Consider the following 13,495-nt stretch of genomic DNA (forward strand, 5'->3'; position numbering starts at 1 on the left):
GTGTTTATTGCTGTTCTCCATACAAATGATAAATAGTGTTTACAGTCAAAGAAAGTGATTTCATTTAGGAAAATGGTGATTATTGTGCTTATTTTCTGGGTTAAATTGGACACAGCCCGGCCAGAGTTTGTTTCAGTTTTTTTTTTTTACCGAACTCCCCCTGTGTCATGTGTCCAGATAAGCAGTTGATCCAGTACACCTCCTGCCCCCTGCTGGCCTTTCTTGATGGCTGCACCCCTCCTCCAGAGGTAGATCTGGGCATCAACAGCACCAGCTCCTCTAATACCGACCTCCAGCCCTGTTCCAGCTCAGGTGCTTGTGGGGAGGCTTTGCTGCACTCAGAGCTGCTGGACACCAGCCTGGAGTCAAAGCAGCCAGTTCGCAGCTCCCTGATACACCTGGAGCCTCTGACAGAGGCAGAGGCCAGTGAAGAGACACTTTTCTACCTGTGTGAACTAAGTCCTGTTGGACCAGAGGCTGATCCCACTCAGCTGGACAGAGTGTGAGCAGGAATTTACAACACAGACTACATCCCTCCATCCTCCAGACAGTAATGACATTGTGTTTTAATATACCCTCACCTCTTTTGCCTGAGGTGTTTGCTGAGACACAGTAATAGAACTGAGGAAAGCACTAGGTTGGTGGAAGAATAAAGAAAGCACGTACACATTTTTATATGTAAGACTTTCGCATTGCAGATAACATTTGAGTTACAGGAATAAGCCACATATGATAATAATAATAATAATAATAATAATAATAATAATAATAATAGTAATAGTAAGATTAAGATTTTTACTTAATTTATCACTCCACACACCACAACATGCATATGCTATGCTTCAGTGAACACAACAACTCTACATGCACATGCCATACTTGTGCATGCACCGGGACCCTCTAGCTGTGAGGCGACAGTGTTACCACTGTACCACCGTGCCACCTAGTAGTGTAGTAGTAGTAGTAGTTTGAACCAAATACTTGCACGCCTTCTTCTCAAAACTCAGTCAAAACAGCACACACATCTTACACATACTATACATAAAATATCTCTGACAAAACCCATGAAAAATAGATTTGTTTTTTGTTCTACATAGTCATTGGTTTTTGTCATTACAAAGACTCAAAATGTCCCAACGCTGACCTTCTCCACTCACGTATAAAAATATTTGCTGTGTGTTGAAAACCTCTAGATGTACAGGCAAAAGGTTTGATTTGTGTTAACATTTTTCATGAACGTTGTAGATCATGTATAGTAACCACTGCCATGCAAATTAATAACATTTTCATCAAGTTTATTTTTCTGACTTGAACGTTTTCTTCAATGCAATGGTCTCAAATGATTTGAGAGGCACAGACTGTGACTATGGCTGTCAAACACAGGATTCCAGGACCTTGATTTCCACCATACAACTTCTCCATCAGCACAACTTCATCTCTGTGCTGTCTGTACTTGTCTTTGGTCTCATCTGTTCTTCAGTATTTTCACTATCAGTAAAGCATTGCAGCACATCTGCTCTTGCAACATCAGTGAGGAGGCATCTTCACCTGAGCTGTATTAAGACACACTAAACCTTTGTATGGACTTCTAAAAATCAGTTTGTTCTGAGTTTTGTTTATCTCTTGCTGTCCTCATAGCTAAGATATTCTTCATAAGGCAACATTTTTAAACTTCTTTGTGTTCAGGTGTTGAACAATGAATTTTGTTACATTCATTTATTGAAAGCCACATTCTAGAGAACTGGGACAAAACGTGATCTTAAGACTACATTAACCTGTCAAAAAACTCACTCAGAGTGGTGTGGCAGAGTTGGGGATCACATAGACATTATAAATTAGGTTGTACAGTAGATGATTGACAGTCATCTGGAAATGTTTTAGCATATGTGTGTTGTAAGCTTAAATACAGATGTCACACATCTGATTGAACTGGCTCTGCAATTGGTTAAATTCTTCTGTAAAGAATGCGTATCCATCTGAGAACACAAAACCACATCAGATCTAGAACACCAGTAACTATCTGCATTAATTTAGCAATATAACAATAGAACTGAATGGTCTGAATGTTAAAGTTCACCTTTGAACAGAAGTTTGCTTAAAAATAAGCTAGGTCCACTTGCTAACTATTTACAGAGCTTTCAACTGCATCTCACCATTGAAGGCTCATGAAAAAAACTTATCACGAGACTTAAGTTCGTGTGACGACAACAGAGCCCTCTCCACGACAACTGAACAAAATTCCCTTGAGGAACACCACAAAATGTAGTTTGAATCATGAGTGGACCTTAAAATGATTTTGTCAAACAAACAAAAAATATTTCATGTTTGTAACATACTGGTGTTAAAACACGTGAGGCCATATACACATCACCACAAAGGAGGGAAGTCTGAGAGTAAAAATGTCATTAAATTATGACTAGACTTGCTGTGGGTGACCAGCAGGTGATGCTGCCATCCTCTGAGTGCAAACTGTAATGAAGATGTGGAATTGAGCTATCATTGAGAAACTTTGTTCACATTTGTTAGAGAAGTAATCAAAAGTATTGACAACCTATACTCCCTAATTTTGTTAAAATGCCCAATTGTTCCTTAAATCCCTGAATCACCTCCAAGCCCCCTGCTCAGTAAGTCAACACTGTTCACCCTTGGAAAACAGTAGAGAACTGAGAGAAAACTGAGACTTTGGGTTGCTGCAACAGGATGAAAAAGAAAATGTGGATGTATGGGAGTAGATCTCACAGTGGAACAGCTGTAAATGATACCACTGATGCAAAGCTTGTGGTGTTGAGTAGCTTCAGTATATTCATGTTTTGATAAAAAGAAACTCCCCCTGTGTTTCCTTCTCTGATCGAAGTGCCTGCATCCTTTCCCCATTTTGTCTGGTGCAGCCACACTTAAGACCTCAGATGCTGTTTATAGTCTGCTGTACGCAGTCACAGAGGTGACATGACTTCTCTGTGTCCTGCTCGCTTCCCACAAGCTGTTTGTTGTTGTTGCAAGCCTTGCAGTTACAATAAAGCCAATGCTACAGTGTTTATTTGTCATTCGTTTGGTGTTTCATTGCTTTTCACACTCAGGACACTGAACCTTTTTCTTTACATCTGTCTATTGCCAGTCTAATGCAACAGGAAGAAATCCTACCCTTAGGAAGTGTATGAAGTTCAGTTTTTCTTGAAATTGTTGAACTGCACTGCATTATGCAGAGAGGTGTTTCAGCCTGCCCTCAATTGATTAAATAGGGAGAACAGAAACACTAACACAAGACAAAAAATACAAACTACAATACAATACTACTACACTACTGATAGCTGCCTTCACTTTGAAGTGATATTGATGGTTTGACACTAATGATTGAGTGTGCATGTTTTGGCGTTGTGTCTCTTTGCCAAACACCTCTGTCTGTAAGCAACTTTTTTATGGCATATGTTGCACACTAGAATAACCAGTCAGTGTGATTTGTGTTTTTTTTCTTTTATTTTCATTCTGCAAATATACAGATGAAACCGTGCATTACATCGCCACACATCTCTGTCCAACTCAGCAGGAAGTGCTGTTATTTACAATTGGCTTTAAATAAAAATGAATTTCCCCCAAATGCAAAATACAAAAAAATATAAAATACAACACAATCACACAATTACACAAAGTGCCTCTAGCTCCCTGCTTCCAAATTACTATTTCCCAATGGGTACAAGTGATTAAAACACAGCAAATATTCTATGTTGGGGTTCCTACACAGTACAGCCGTCGAGTTAGCATGGCGACGGCGTCTACACCGAAAATTAGCTTAGCGGCTAACTTTACACACAACAGCTCCAGTTACACTTCAAATACTCAGTGGGAATAAACGGCCAACTTTCCCCACTCTCGCCATAACTCCCTGCATACTTCTGTCCACTTATTACCCACTTTGCTTACCGGCAAATATACAGATGAAACAGTGCATTACATCGCCACACATCTCTGTCCAACTCAGCAGGAAGTGCTGTTATTTACAATTGGCAGAGGTGCTCACTATAGGGGATACTCCCTCTTGTGGCGAAAAGAGGCAACAGCACCTACTCTCATATACACCGTTTTGAATGCAGGAACTCAAAGCACAATCGCTATTTTGTTCATACACAACAAGGAATATGTATTTTGGCAGGCAGGACAGTTTAGTTTTTTAACACTTTGTTTTATACTGCTATAATGAAATTAAATTACGATTAAATGAAATATGGGGGGTGGCTTTTTACATTAACCTTTTATGAACTTCTTATTCTATGAACTCATCTTCACACATACCTTTTAGATCTTGTTTCTTAAGTAATCAGACGCCTTGATCTTAATCAAACTAAACTAGCTGAGCACAGCTCAGCTAGCCATGGCTCCACTTACCTCGCCATCCGGCTGTCAAAGCTGTTCTGCCCTCAGCAAGAAAATCGCTGAGCTGGAGCAGAGGATTTCCACAGTAACTTTACGTGCATAAATTCAGGCACAAACCCCTCAGGGCCAGGAGCCTTCCCACCCTGTAGGGTCTTAATGGTCTCCAAGACTTCCTGGGCTGTAATTGGCCTACAGTACACAGATCTTTACTGGTTTCTAAAGATAAGGTAGGGAGAGTGATTCTGTCCAAAAAGCTATTTCTTAAAATTGACGTATTTTGACACTCAGAACAATATAATTGCTGGTAGAACTCTTTTAGAATTCTGCTGATAGTTTTGGTTTCAAAATGTTGCTCACCCTTCTTGTCTCTAAGCAAGGGTATTGCATACAGCCCTGTCTTGCCCTGGGCTAATTACCAGATTCAAACAATCTATGCCTGGCAAAAAATATTATTGTTTCAGCTTTTTGAGTTAACAATTGACCTAAAGCAGATTTGGTTGCCCCCAACTTCTTTAACAGGGAGGTGGAGAAAGATTCTTTGAAATCTCTCTCTAAAGTAACAATGTCAAGCTCTAATTGTTTTGCTAATGTACTCTTCCTTTTTGTGGCTGTGTAAAAAATTATGTATCCCCTGAGAAAGGCCTTGCCCGTCTCCCATAAAGTAGAAGCAGAAACCTCAGGTAAATAGTTAGTAGACATAAAGAGCTCCCATTGATTTTCTAAATATGTCAAAAATGCAGGGTTGCTAAGAAGATATTGGTTTAAACCCCAATGTCTAGAAAAGGGGTCATAGTAAGGTGGCAAGAGTTCTACAGAGAATGATAAGTGGTCTGAAAGAACACATGTGCTGATGGAGCAGGCACCAGTCTTGTCAAGGACTGATCTGGAGACAAAAATGTAATCAATTAAAAAAAAAAGAATTGTGCGGATGAGAGAAAAATGTGAAATCTTTCTCTCTAGGATTAGTGATTCTCATGCGTTAAATAGACCAAGATCTGAGCAAACCAAGAACCCTATTTTTGAAGGAGGTTGGGTTTTAGGTGGACTAAAATACATGTCAGAAGACAGGCCACAATTTAAAATCCCCACCAAGTATTATATAGGGTGGGCAGATTGAGGAAATATCAGTCAGTAATTTAGAATAAAATTAGCTGTCAAAAGTATTGAGTGCATAGACACTTCCTATGAGAATTTTTTTCATCATACAAAACCCCTGTAACTATAATAAGTCTTCCATCTGTATTTCGGATGACCAAGTGTAAAGGCAAGATGTTTATGAATAAGTATTGCTACCCCTGTACTTTTGGAGTTGAAAGAAGAGTAATAAATTTGGCCCACCAAATCACCTTTTAATTTGAAATGTTCAAGATCTCCAAGGCAGGTCTCCTGTAGCAATGCCACTTGCACCTTATCTTTTTAAGCATGGAAAGTATTTTATGCCTCTTAACGACATGGTTGATTCCCTTGACATTCAATGTTATGATTTTTGTGTTACTTATTAGGTAGTTGATTGCTCAAACAATAAATAAAAATGATCCAGATCAAACAGAGAAATGATGACCCATTGTGACAGATATAGTACAACAAGATATTATTTGGCATATCAACTGGATGAACTGTGATGGCATAAACATTTCCACCTTCTAATGATGAGAGAATAACTGGAACCTTCTCCATGCTAAGAAAACAAAGTAAAGATGAAGACAATGTAGAAGTATGAAAATTCTGAACTATCAAAATGAAACCAAAACAAAAAGTTACCCACTGGGTAGTGATATAGGATCACATGCCGCTAGAAGGCGTTACCACTTCTGGAGCAAAAAACCCTCCATATCCCACCCCAACTCCCACAACAGAACGTTACTACTTGCCTGTTACCATCATTAATTGTTAACATATCAATGTAAACATTATGAAGAGGTGACTGCATCACACTGCAAATCATGAAAAAGGAAGAAAAAACATAGTAGAGTCAGGACCATTTACGCCTTTCAGTGCTTGAAGTGTTCGTGCAATGCTGTCATAAAAAACAGACTTACATGGTCCTTAATGGGCTGTGTCGTGTAAACCTAAGAACACGAATGTAATCCCATCTGTTCCGGTTCTCCATATCATCCATGCAATCGGCCATTACCTTAATTTTCCTCTCAGCTTCAGCAAGTCTCCCGTCCAGACCGGTCACCATGTCCTCCACATCCGACACTCTCTGCTCCGCCTTGGTAATGCATTTTGACTGGCCTTCCAATATCATCGATATCCTTTCCAAAGTTTCTGTAAACTTGCAGAATTTTTCTTCCATTATGTCGCTGAACTTTTGAGCCACCTTGTGAATCAGAGCCGTGGTGTTCACCGCAGGCGAGGGCTCCTCACCTCATCATACTTCGTAGGTTGATTTTCGTCTGTGTCGATATTGCTTGTTGTCAAAAGGGAGCTTTTTCTTCTTGTCACTAAGTGTTATGCAACTCAATGTAACCCCCTGCATCCATTACTTCAAATGATTTAACTAGTAAAGTAGAAAACAGGGCTTCACCTTCTAACCAAGATTCGATGAGGAGATTGGCTGGAATCTATTTGTCTGCCTGCTTAAATAAACAGACACATCCACCCCAAGTAATACACAACAAGAACTGATTATGAAAAAACAGGAATATATTGTTGTCAACAAGACACTCACAATAATGCAAAAAGGCATGACCAGTTACAAGCTAACTGTCAATAGTATATGGAATAAGCACTGAACTGGTAGCAACAGTTTCAATATCACATTTAACAATAACTGAAAACAGGCCAGATAAACCATGCTGAGATCTCAGGAAAAGTTTCAGATCCAATGTTCAATGGATGAGAACAAAAAACAAAGAGCAAAAACAAATTGAAAAAAAAAAGGGAAAATATAAAATGAAATGAGTGCACTCAAAAGTCCTACAGCCCTCTTTCACAACAATTGTCCAAAGTGATGGTTATGGAGTAGGTTGAGGGAAGATGGAGATGTTTCCAGGATGAAGGTGAGATGGCAACGGAGTGAAGATGTGGATGAGACAGCAGATGAGATGGCGGACAGTGATGATCCAGATGAAGCTCTACAAAAAAAAAACAGTCTACACAAATGTGCAGAACAATTACTGATCACGGGTCCATTAATACTTGCTCCAATAAAGTCCCAGCTCTGCAATGTCCTTTTTTTTCCTTTTCCTTTAACTCATAACAACTATAGACACAATAACGCAACTTACAATATACCTCAAGGTGCAAGAATTCAACATAACCTCAAAATGAAACACACCTTAACTTAGACCACAGTATGTTGTGCATTTTAGATACATGTGTTAACTTTATGATCAAAACCACAATTATTATCATAACTACGTTTTGTTTTTGTTTTGTTTTTTTCATAGTTATTAGCAAAACTCCACACAAAACTCATGGTAAGGAAACCCACGCCCCAACACCACGTGCGGCTGCTAGCTGTCCACTAGCTAAATGGCAATTGACCAACATTGCACACAACACAATCATGACATCAGCATAAACAAACCTTATCCCCTTCAAGATTATCCCGACTGGTTTTGACAGAAGTACAGGGTCTCTCAGTAATTTTTTATCCATGTGCAGTTTGCTAATGCAGTTAGCATGCTAACTACATGAGCAACTACTCCCTAACACATGAACCACTAACTCACCAGAATATCAAATGTTCACAGTCTGTGAAACATCCGTAGCAAAGTCGCAGCTCCTCTGTCAACTCTCGTGGCTCAAAGATTAATTTCAACTCGTGGGTTATCAAGCTCAAATTCTATGTTCAACTCATGCAACTTCTAGTCTAACTTCTAGTGCAACTCCAACGTCGCCGGGACTGAAAAACATCGTCGAAGATGGAAAAAAAACAAAGATCATCTGTATGAGAGCATTTGCGGAATAAACGGTCTGCGAGTTCTGAGACGATGGTTGTCTGTCTTTTCTCCCATGAATTTTAGCCTCTAGATGATGTTAAGGAACCACTTTAGTGACTGTGAAGACGGTAGACTGCTGCAGAAATGTCTAACACTACAGGTTATGGGCCCAGTCATACAGGCCAAAGGTGGTTCAGACTTTTATTCGACGGTGATGAGAAAAGTTACGAACTCTGGGAAACAAGGTTTCTCATGCACATGGAGTTGCGTGGCCTCAGAGAAGTTATCCTGGACGACCCGCAGATAGATGACAATGACGAAGAAGCTCTCGCGGAAGATGAGGCAAAGAACGGAGAGGCATATGCTGAGTTAGTGCAGTGTCTTGACAACAAGAGTTTGTCATTGATAATGGGGGACGCAAAATGTGACGGAAGAAAAGCACTGGAGATTCTTCGCAAGCTCTATGCAGAAAAAGACAAACCACGCATGTTGAGTTTGTATTGTAAACTTTCCTTGCTCCATAAGGGGAGCAATGAAACAGTCACAGACTATATTATTCGAGCAGAGACTATATTCATGTCAGAGGGGAACCCTCTGGGCCTTCAAGGTATTCAGTGAAGGCCTAATAAAAAATATTGAAAGAATTTTTGTACTCCTAAATAATTATTTTATTTTATTTTTATTTATTTATTTTACTCACTGAAATCATAGCAATGAGGTCTATATTATTTTTATAAACTTGTCCTGGCAAACAGTGGGTTAATATAACTAAATGGAAAATGGACCAATCACAATTTTCCTTTCAATGGTATCTGGGTAAATCAGTGACACCTTCTGGCAGGCAGGGCCTTCAGTAACTGCAACGAATGCCTGTGTAACTCAAGCGAATGTCGACACAATTTGACAATGACAGCTGTCTTAGCCAATCATATTTTGCTAAGTTGTGGGTGGGATAATTTCCTATCCTATCCTAATACTTAATGGATAAGCGCCTAGTTGTAGTTGTGAGTGAGTGAGGAGAATAGAGAAGATCGAGTTGGTAGAACGTGAAGAGAAATCTGACGTTACTCCCTCAGGATAAAGACACAAATATTTATTTTTTTGTTTGTAGGCTTGGTTGAACAGAGAGTTTGTGTTCATGAGACAGTACACACAATGTTCACTGTTTAAAATGAATGGCCTGTGTACTGTAGGAGTCAAGTCAGTTTTTGTCATTATCATGTTGATTTGTGACATTTACAGTATCTGGCTGAGTAGAGGTCTGTGTGTGTGTGTGTGTGTGTGTGTGAGAGAGAGAGAGAGAGAGAGAGAGAGAGAGAGAGAGAGAGAGAGAGAGAGAGAGAGAGAGAGAGAGAGAGAGAGAGAGAGAGAGAGAGTGAGAGGAAGAGATGAGCCAGTTCATGTGTGCCTCTGTGTATGATGTAGCTCTTTGCAGTGACACAGTAAAAACTGTGGCTCTTTGTCTCTGACTGGTTGGCCACTCCTGCTCTACATCATTGCTTCACCTGCCATGATGAGGAAACAGAATTGTCTTTGTTAACTGCTTCATGGGCACAAGTTGCTGGTGTTGACTTTGTTGGTCTCATTGTGAGCATAGTGATTGATTTGAAGTTGATTTTTTTCAATTTTATATCTTAATTTTTTTAAATTGTTTGAAGTTATGTTAGGTATTGCAGTGTTCAGACACATGATAAATTTGTAATCCTGCAAAACTATCAATATACTGAACTTCCATGTCACATGATTCTGGCTATTGTTTTTATTTCTTTGTTTGATTGTTTATTGACACATGTGGTCCCATGGTCCTACTGAAGGCCCAGTGGCTGGGGCCACGTTTCGCCACTGATTCATGTCATTGAGAAGAGCAGAGGAGCATATTAGTGATGGACTTCAGATAGCCATGGTGGTTAAGGGGCTACCTGATTCATACAAGCCATTCGTCATGCACATCACCCAGACAAATGACAATATAACTTTCGTCGAGTTTAAAACAAAACTACGAAGTTATGAGAGTACTGAAAAATATAGGAGGAGTGACGTGAATGTAGAAGGTGACAATGTGATGAAAACTAGCAGGATGACAAGGACACATGGAAGAGGGAGAGGAAAGAAAATGGACCTGGCTGCTGTCGAGTGTTGTACCTGCGTTAAAAAGGGACACGTGGCCAGGGCATGTCCTGACGAATCCCAGGCGAGAAGAGAGGAACGAAAATGGGACACACCACAGGGAGGAGGGTGGCGCGGCCTAGGACGAGGCCGTGACCATGTGAAGAAAGCTGATGGAGAGACGGAGTCAGAGCATATGTGGCAGATTGAGTTCTCGCCCCCCCCTTCTAGTGGAATTAACTGCCAGCAGGCTGCGCTCAATCAGCCATCAGCGCACTGATTGCGAGGTGGGGCTGCTCACCTTTATATCAATGTGTGTTAACACTGCTCTGGTTCCTCTTCCTAACCTTCGGAGTCTGGCGTCTGTGTGAGCGGGGTGCGCTTGGTGTGCCATCCGTGGCGTTGTGACGTGCTGGCTGCAAGCCTAAGGTAGGCACTTATGGCACCTCCTGGTGCCGCACATCTATTGTGTGCGTAACAGGCGTAATATCGGCTGTTGTCCTCACTCTGCAGTGTGGCTGCTGTTGTCTCTCCCCTGTGGCGGTGAATATAGCCCAGTACAATCGTCTTCGGCTCGGAGCTCTGGCTTCATGCGAGTTGGTGCAGTGAGGTAGGTTTGCTGGAGTTAAGTTAAACTGTAGTCGGTCGCTGCCTGGTCCTGTCTCTATTTAAATTTTCTCTGTTTTCCCGTTTTGGCCGGCGGTTGGCAGCATGCGCAACAGCCGTGCGTCCTCCTCTCCATTATGCTGATGGAAAGCTGTTCTCCGCTGGGTGATACTCCAAAGTCCCGGCTGTGCGCCACAGTGTAGTGCTTCATCCCGAGTCATCCGTTGTCACCCCCCTGGCGCAGGCTGCTGTTCTGTCTCACTATTTGTATGGTGTGGTCCACATAGGATTTATGCCCGGCTAAATTTCTTGGGTGCAGACTCTCCAGTATTGTTTGTGGCAACATATTCTCCTTTTATTCTATACAAAAAGGACCGTAGCAGCATGCTATGGGGGTCCATCCTATTTTGTTTATTCAAATTGAGTTGCTTTGTACCTGATTTTCTGATTTAGTGTTGATTTGTTTGAGCTGTGCTCTTGCTTTCTTTCTAATTAGGGCCACGGGGCATTCGCCCGAGCCCTATTGTTATTCTGCGGGTTTTTTCTTATTATTCCTCTTCCGTGTCAAATTTCGATTCGCTACTAGTCCTAGAGTTTTGAGAGCACCCAGGCGAATCATATATCAAAACGTGCGGCTCGATCGGACTCGGTGTGCTATTATTTTTCTCTACAGAATACGAAAAAATCCCATAAGAAATGAATGGGGAGAGGCGAAAAAAGTGAAAAAATCTCCCCCTTTTTCAAAGGGCTACTGCTCCGGCATACGCCTCTCTATGCCTAGAGACGCCATTCCAACTTTAAAACGTAGACATAAGTCTCGTCTATTGGTGTATTAAGTCTCGTTTCAGTAGGTCGTATAGTTTTTGAGCAGTCGCCGTTCAATGACCATGAGCGTTTTGGGAGAAATTGTGAGTTTATAATGGGTGTGTATTGCACGGAATGTTCGCGCTAGAGTGGAGGGGATTAACTGCTAGAGTGGAGAGAAGCTCTGAAAATTGTGTGAAACTTTTGTCTTTCCACGCTCCTCCAAAGCACAAATTCCGCTCTAGGCACGTGAAAATTTCCAGAGTTGTAGTGCCGCTTGCGCTGATTCTCACGATGTGCCTGGCTAAGCCATAGGACTTACGGTTTTTGAGTTCTCAGCCTCTGAGCGAGGAGAGCGCCTCTGACCTCGCCCATAAGGTCCAATACAAATAAAAAACGGGAGAGACAGAAACCAACCGTTTTTTAACTCGCTGTAAAATCGGCATTTTTGAGTCCAGCGAAAAAAGAAAGTGATTAGAGTGTAGAGCAAAGCCTTGTGGCTCTGATGGTGAAGAAATTTCGTCAATAGGAGTTTCGGTCTTTGCGTGAGAAGCGTTTGTTCGGGGGGTGCGCAGAGGCCAAATTCAGACGTTTCTCAGACTCTCCCAGAGCCAAAGTGGCTCGTCACCATGGTTACCTGTGGCCTGATCTGAAGTTACCGTGGCAACCTCTGAGCCTCAGTGCCTCTCCCACACACACACACACACACATATGCGGCTTAAGCTGCAGCTATGCAGCTAATTCAAATGAGCAGCTCCTCATTAAGGTCTGCATTGGCTTGCTAACCAGCCACAGCCTAGCCTATTACTGGTGAGTTGTAGGTGTTAGTGAGGTAATGAGTGATGTTGGCCTGTTAGCATTAGCCACAACGCTAACATGCTAATGCTAACATGAAGTCCTATGAACTTGTTGGTGCATGGAGGTTTGACTTTTGATGTCGGGTTGTTGAGCTAACGTGCTAATGTTAGCATGCTAATGCTAACATGCTAACTTAGGCTAAAATGATTGTCGAAGGCATTCTAATGGTGGTTCAGAGGGTTTCAATGTGTTATTTGACATGCTAATGTTAGCATGCTAATGCTAACATGCTAACTTAGGCTAAAATGATTGTCGAAGGCATTCTAATGATGGTTCAGAGGGTTTTAATGTGTTATTTGACATGCTAATGTCAGCTTAGCATTAGCGCTTGGAATCGTCCGGCGGCGGCACCCGTGGCCCTTTCAAAATTTCCCAGGGGGAAATTGTCTAGTTTTGTTTATTGTTTTAATTGAATGGTTTATCATTTTCTTTTTTTTTCTTCTTTGTTAATTGGCAGGGGGTTTTGGTGGGATTTATTTGAGGGTTGAGTTTTGTTTTATATTCTATATTGCTTTTGGCCAATTGGGTGTGTGCAGGTGTGGCGTGAGTGTATTTTAGTGTGTGTGTGTGTGTGTGTGTGTGTGTGTGTGTGTGTGTGTGTGTGTGTGTGTGTGTGTGTGTGTGTGTGTGTGTGTGTGTGTGTGTGTGTGTGTGTGTGTGTGTGTGTGTGTGTGTGTGTGTGTGTGGTCAAATTGGCCATTTTTCTTTCAGTTTGTGGCACCCAACACTAATTGTGTCTTCTCTGTTGGGCAGGAGCGGTGGATTGTGAGCCAGTGGTAGGCAGACCTCCTGGTGGTGGTGCCCCCCTCACATTCTTTTATTGTTTGCTGTGTTTTGTTGATGTAATTAGATTTCACAGGTGG

The 13,495-nt window shown here is 41.4% G+C and overlaps 1 protein-coding gene across 2 annotated transcripts in view; it reads left to right on the forward strand.

The window, feature by feature from the left end:
- The window catches only part of hsf2 (heat shock transcription factor 2), a 45,594-nt gene extending 44,873 nt beyond the window's left edge, over positions 1–721 (forward strand). For both annotated transcript variants that reach the window (XM_070988162.1, XM_070988163.1), the window contains one exon: positions 178–721. In XM_070988162.1, coding sequence (XP_070844263.1) covers positions 178–506 — 329 coding nt within the window. In that variant the 3' untranslated portion in view covers positions 507–721. The remainder of the gene's footprint in view (positions 1–177) is intronic.
- Positions 722–13,495: the final 12,774 nt, after the last annotated feature.

The sequence above is a fragment of the Chaetodon trifascialis genome, chromosome 19, assembly GCF_039877785.1.
Source record: "Chaetodon trifascialis isolate fChaTrf1 chromosome 19, fChaTrf1.hap1, whole genome shotgun sequence".
NCBI lineage: Eukaryota > Metazoa > Chordata > Actinopteri > Chaetodontiformes > Chaetodontidae > Chaetodon > Chaetodon trifascialis.